Source organism: Triticum dicoccoides, chromosome 4B (assembly GCF_002162155.2).
Source record: "Triticum dicoccoides isolate Atlit2015 ecotype Zavitan chromosome 4B, WEW_v2.0, whole genome shotgun sequence".
NCBI lineage: Eukaryota > Viridiplantae > Streptophyta > Magnoliopsida > Poales > Poaceae > Triticum > Triticum dicoccoides.
Window position 1 is genome coordinate 518,676,026 of NC_041387.1, and position 5,389 is coordinate 518,681,414.

The 5,389-nt window shown below is 47.6% G+C and overlaps 1 protein-coding gene across 2 annotated transcripts in view; it reads left to right on the plus strand.

The window, feature by feature from the left end:
• LOC119291203 (MADS-box transcription factor 1-like) overlaps positions 1 to 5,389 on the plus strand; it is a 15,782-nt gene that overhangs the window by 8,289 nt on the left and 2,104 nt on the right. For both annotated transcript variants that reach the window (XM_037569914.1, XM_037569915.1), the window contains exon 2: positions 4,117 to 4,192. In XM_037569914.1, coding sequence (XP_037425811.1) covers positions 4,117 to 4,192 — 76 coding nt within the window. The remainder of the gene's footprint in view (positions 1 to 4,116; positions 4,193 to 5,389) is intronic.

Sequence of the window (5,389 nt, forward strand, 5' to 3'; positions counted from 1 at the left end):
AGATCTGAATGCGCGCAACTTGCAGCTCCCGTCTGCCTCCACGAGAGTTTGCACCTTTCTGAACCGTGCAAAGGCTTCGTCCTTGGATTTGAGCAGCTCCAACCACATGTAACGACTGTAGTCGTCCACAATCAGCAGAAAATACATGCTTCCTCCAGGTGTGGTCGGCTCGATCGGCCCACAAAGGTCAGTGTGCACGAGCTCCAGCCCGCGCTCTGCGCGGTACGCGGCGACTTGTGGGAACGGTGTGCGATGTTGCTTGCCGAGAGCGCACCCATCACAGTATTCTTCGACGCGGTCGATCACTGGCATGCCCTGCACCATCTGCTTCGATGACATTGCACGGAGAGCACGGAAATGCAAATGCCCCATGCGTGCGTGCCAACGCCAGGTCACGTCGTCTCCCAGTGCCAGCAAGCACCTGGGCGTGTCGATCTCCAACGCCCCAGTGTACAGGCGATTACCAGAGCGACGAATGTGTGCCAGTGTGCGCCGTCCTGGATCCTGGATGGTCATCACGCCTTCTTGTATGTTGACGACACAGCCTGCTTCGTCTAGCTGCCCTACTGACACAATATTCGTGCGCAGGCTCGGGATGTGGAAGACTCCTGTGAGCACGCGCTGCCCTCCGCCTTGGCAGCGGAACACCACTGAGCCGCGCCCTTGTATGGCCACTACAGAGCCGTCTCCGAACTTCACCGTGCCGTGCACTGTTTCGTCAAGTGACGCAAAGACTCCCCTGTCGCCCGTCATGTGGCTACTGGCCCCGGTGTCGAAGTACCACACTCCGTACGGCGAGGGCACTGGCATGACCTTCTCTTCGTTGAGGAAGACTTCCTGCGGCGCAGCGATCTGTGGCGTGGAAACGGTGGTGACCACAGCCATATACAGACCTGGGTCGTGCTTCGCGCCACCTTGCACCAGATTAGCCTGCTCCTGGGTGCCTTTCTGCTCCTGCTCACGAAGCCACGTCCGACACTCCTTTTTCCAGTGCCCCGGGATGCCGCAGTGATGGCATTTGCCTTTCTTCTTCCTGCCGCCTGAGCCTCCCGATCCACCTGCACCCTGGTTTCCTGACACAGGCTTGCCGCCGCCCGCGCCTTTCGGTTTAGCGGGCGACTTGTTCTTGCCGCTGCCCGCATTGGATGACGATCCGCTGCCGCCGGTGTGCTTTTCTCTGGCCATCCACTCCTCGTGCGTGAGCATGAGGCGCCCGGTGGACTGCGTCGCATCGTCGAGATCGTAGTGATCCTCACAAGCCGAGAAGCGCCCGACGAGTTCCTCGATCGACATGGTCTTCAGATCGATCAGTGATTCGATCGCCATGGCCATCGGGCGGAACTTCCGCGGCACCACTCGGAGAAACTTTTGAACGGCCTTGTGCTCGGTGACGGGGTCGCCGTATAGCTCCAGATCCGCGACGAGGGCGGCGAGGCGCAACCCGAAATCCTCAACAGACTCTCCGTCCTTGAACCGAAGATCTTCAAATTCGCGCCGCCGTACCTGCGCCTTGGCCTCGCGAGCGCGCTCGCTGCCCATCCGCATCGTCCGGATCGTCTCCCACGCCGTCTTCGCCGTGTCCTTTGCAGCCAGCACGCGCAGCATCTCCGGCAGAACGCCGGTGAGGATGATCTGCAGCGCGCGCCGGTCGGCGTCTTCGTCGGCGGCCTCGTCGATCACCGCGGACCAAACCCGAGCGACCTGCAGTTTGACCTGCATCACAAGCGCCCACTCCATGTAGTTGGTGCGCGTGAGCATGATGGAGGCGCCCGCCTCCTCGCGCACGACGCGCTCCACCACCCTGATCTCGCCGCTTCCGCTGCCGGTGAGGCGCGCGAGCGGGGCTTTGGATGATGGCGTCTTCGGCGGCGACTTGCCCCCTCCTTTGCTCTTCCCGTCTGACTCGTCACCGGACATCACCACGACGGATCACACGCCGCCGCCGCGCCGAGGATCAAACACCTAGGCTCTGATGCCAAATGTAGTTGCCGATCGATCAAATCAGAGAGAGAGAGAGAGAGAGATCGTGGAGAAGGATGAACTCGCGAGAGGTTTTGTGCTGCCACAATGCGCAGCGTTTTTCAGTTCTGTTATTCCTTGTTTTATGCATCATACAGGACTCCACTAACAACCTCCCGGCCTGGCAGCTGCGATCCGCAAGTGTCGCTCCATCCAGCGACTGGATCGATCAGAAGCCACGACCAGGAGGTGAGAGTATCCTACGGAGAGACGCAGCTCTCCTCTACGTACATGTCCAGCATGCATTATTTCATAACAGAAAGAAAAGACTAAACTACTGCATGAGATTACTTAGGCTAACAGTCTAGTTGTCCGAAATCCCGCGAACTGGTAGCAAACCATGGGGCTTTGCAGAGACCGGACATCTGCATGACGAATTAAAAGGCCACGCACTACATACTCCTCTCCTCTCGGTCCATATGGTGGAAGGCCGCTACTGCGGTTTGGCGGAAGGATCAACATGCTTGGCCTTTGGCAGATAGCATGTTTCAAGTTTAGTGGAAGCCGCTAATCACTTTGTTTCACTTCGTTTTCTTCAAATACTTCATTTGGCGTGAGCGACTACTAGTTCACTTCATTTGGCGGAAGCAAGCAGGTGGCTTTGGCGGAAGCTATGCTAGCACTGTGGATGCCTTCCACCAAATAAAGCTACTACTCACTTTTTTTTAAGGGAATCACGTAGTTAATTTGCATGCTTGGCGGAAGGCTATTTAGCTGAGGGATGCAATTTTGAGGAAGGTTATGGTAGTGCTCTATTTTATTTAAGTTTAAGAGGCGGACATTTGAGGTATAGTGTTGGATGGCCGGTTCCGTATCGTGTCTGCCGACGTGGTCCCATATGCGCATAGTGTGTCTGTTTTAGAGGATAGTGTTCGAGATACCGTAAACACTTCCCCGTTTGATTTTATCTATGAGTACACAAATGTTCTTGGGTCATTAGTCCACAATGTGGATTTTTGGAACTTGGGTTTACACACACCCGATTAAGCAGTTAAATTGAAAAATATAATTAAAAATCAAATATTCCGGTTACATATGTGTAACAAACATGGTCTAGTGTTATATTCATGTGTAAGGTTTCATGAAAAATTGACTTCCATTGACTTCTTATCGATTTTGTTTTTCCTTTGCACAGAATACCACGGAAGTCGTAATTCCATCGCGAAACTTTATACATGAATATAACACTAAACTAAACATGTTTGCTGAAATGAGTTGAGCATATGAGGTACCATGCTCAAATTAATAGGTAGAGGTGAGGATCTAATCTGGGCTGGCTAGCACACCAACCTGTGCTTCCACCTAGTAAGACTGCAGGCCGGTCTCACTACAGACAAGTTCAGACATGTGAGGCCATAAAGTAATTTAAAGTTTAGGTAGGAAAAAAAAGAGAATACATTGCAAGGTTAGGATCTTCAATATAGATGGAAATAATTTTCTTACAATAATGGGAGCTTTTCCTTGAGACTCCCTTTGAGATCACATTTTTTGAAGAAGTCTTAAATTTGCATTAGTTAGCATATCCATGGCATATACATGAAATAACAAGAATCTGGTTTCCATACAAACTAAAGATGCAGAAAACCATCAGTTATTATAAAAGAGATGCTAAGTGTAACAAAAACTAAAAATATCACTATAGAAAAGGCAGATTTAGAAGAAAAAAAGGATAAGGTTAGCGGGAGTCACAACAAGATCTAGATCTGAACTTGTCACAAGCGGTAGACTTAGAGGAAGGCCGGATAGCGTAGATGGAGACACTCTGCTTCCACCTGATGGCAAGGAGGCTAATCGAACTGCGCAGTCCTTCGTAAGACGCCTTGGGCAATTGGGCCCTCTAGACCAGGTTCTTCACTACATGTGTTCCCATCGTATGTGTACGGTGTACCAACCTCTCATCTCAGGTAGACAAGTAATCCACACTTGACTATACATACCATCCAAGATCTTGAAGGAGCATTCAGATATGGAAGGATACCTAAAGAATTTCTTGTTTTACTTTTCCTATATGTATTCAGCCTAAATGCATTTATGTTTTCTACAATTTTTGCTTGTCAGAAAATATGAACTGATCACTTAGAGTTCTTATGTCAACAGCATGTACAAAACACTTGAGAGATACCGTACCTGCAACTCCAACTCACAGGAAGCAACACCTCCGCTAGAAAGTGAAGTAAGCCTCACCATTTCTTAACAATACCTTGATATATGCAATGCACTTATACTGAGATATAGTACCTCCGTTTGGAAATACTTGACGTGGTATTAGTTCAAATTTGAGCGAAAACCATGCAAGTATTTCCGAACGGAGGGAGTATATAATTTAGTTGACAAGCGATCGATGTCTCTCTTTCATGCCACCTCCATAGCTGGTTTGCTTTTTTCTCCTTTTCTTTTCTAGACATAAAGGAGAGCCACATGTATTTTGTCCAGTAACCAATATTATCAGTGTGCGAGGGTCAGAGTGTGTGTGGTTTTTACCTCTGTCCAGAGTCTGGACCGGTTTCAGCTTTGTCTATAAAGCTGGGCATGGGCCTTTCATCTTGAACCAAATATAGTTTCTGATCAAAGAAGCACTTGCATTTATCTCTCTTCTAGATTAAATGATATATTTTTGTGTACGTTTCTTGTGAGATATATATTGTTCTGCTGAAAAAGCAATGTTCCATGGGGGAAAGTTGTTTTGGCTTTCGAGCTCATGTGTACCCGAATGAAGAGTAAAATTTAAAAATTAGAAAAAAAGAATCTTTTTTGACAACAAACATGTTGGTGCGTTCTAATTGCGTACAATTTTCAAGAAGTATTGGTGCTCTAATAAATGAAAACAAAATCAGCGCTCTGAAAAGGCTACTTTAAAGCTTTTTAGAGTACTTTTTTCATATAGATATCATTACTGCTCTTTTTCATTACATGTTGTTAGAAGACAGTACATGTTTGTTGCTAATTTTTTTTTCGAATTTACTATTCATCTAGATTCACATGAGCTCGAGCTCCATTTTGTATATCCGTGTTCCACGACATTCATCTAGTATGGCATTTACTTTAGATCACATCATAGTTTTTTTCATTTACCTCACAAAGAAATATCTAGAGCAATACCGTAAAGTTTTCAGATTAGTACTGAGGTATTAGCTAGTGCAAAAATAAAATTTTAACATACTTCCGTAAGCAAAAAATGTAGGTTGACCAAATCTTCATGATCTTGAAACCTCGGCAAAAGAAATATCAGTTTCTTTATGGCTCTGAGCCATGTGATGTGCGTGATACGAGTTTAAGTATATTTTTGTAAATTAAAAGCATTTACAGACCATTTAACTTCACCCCTATGTGTAGTGATCGAGTATTTGCCAGCCTTACCAGGTGTATTCCT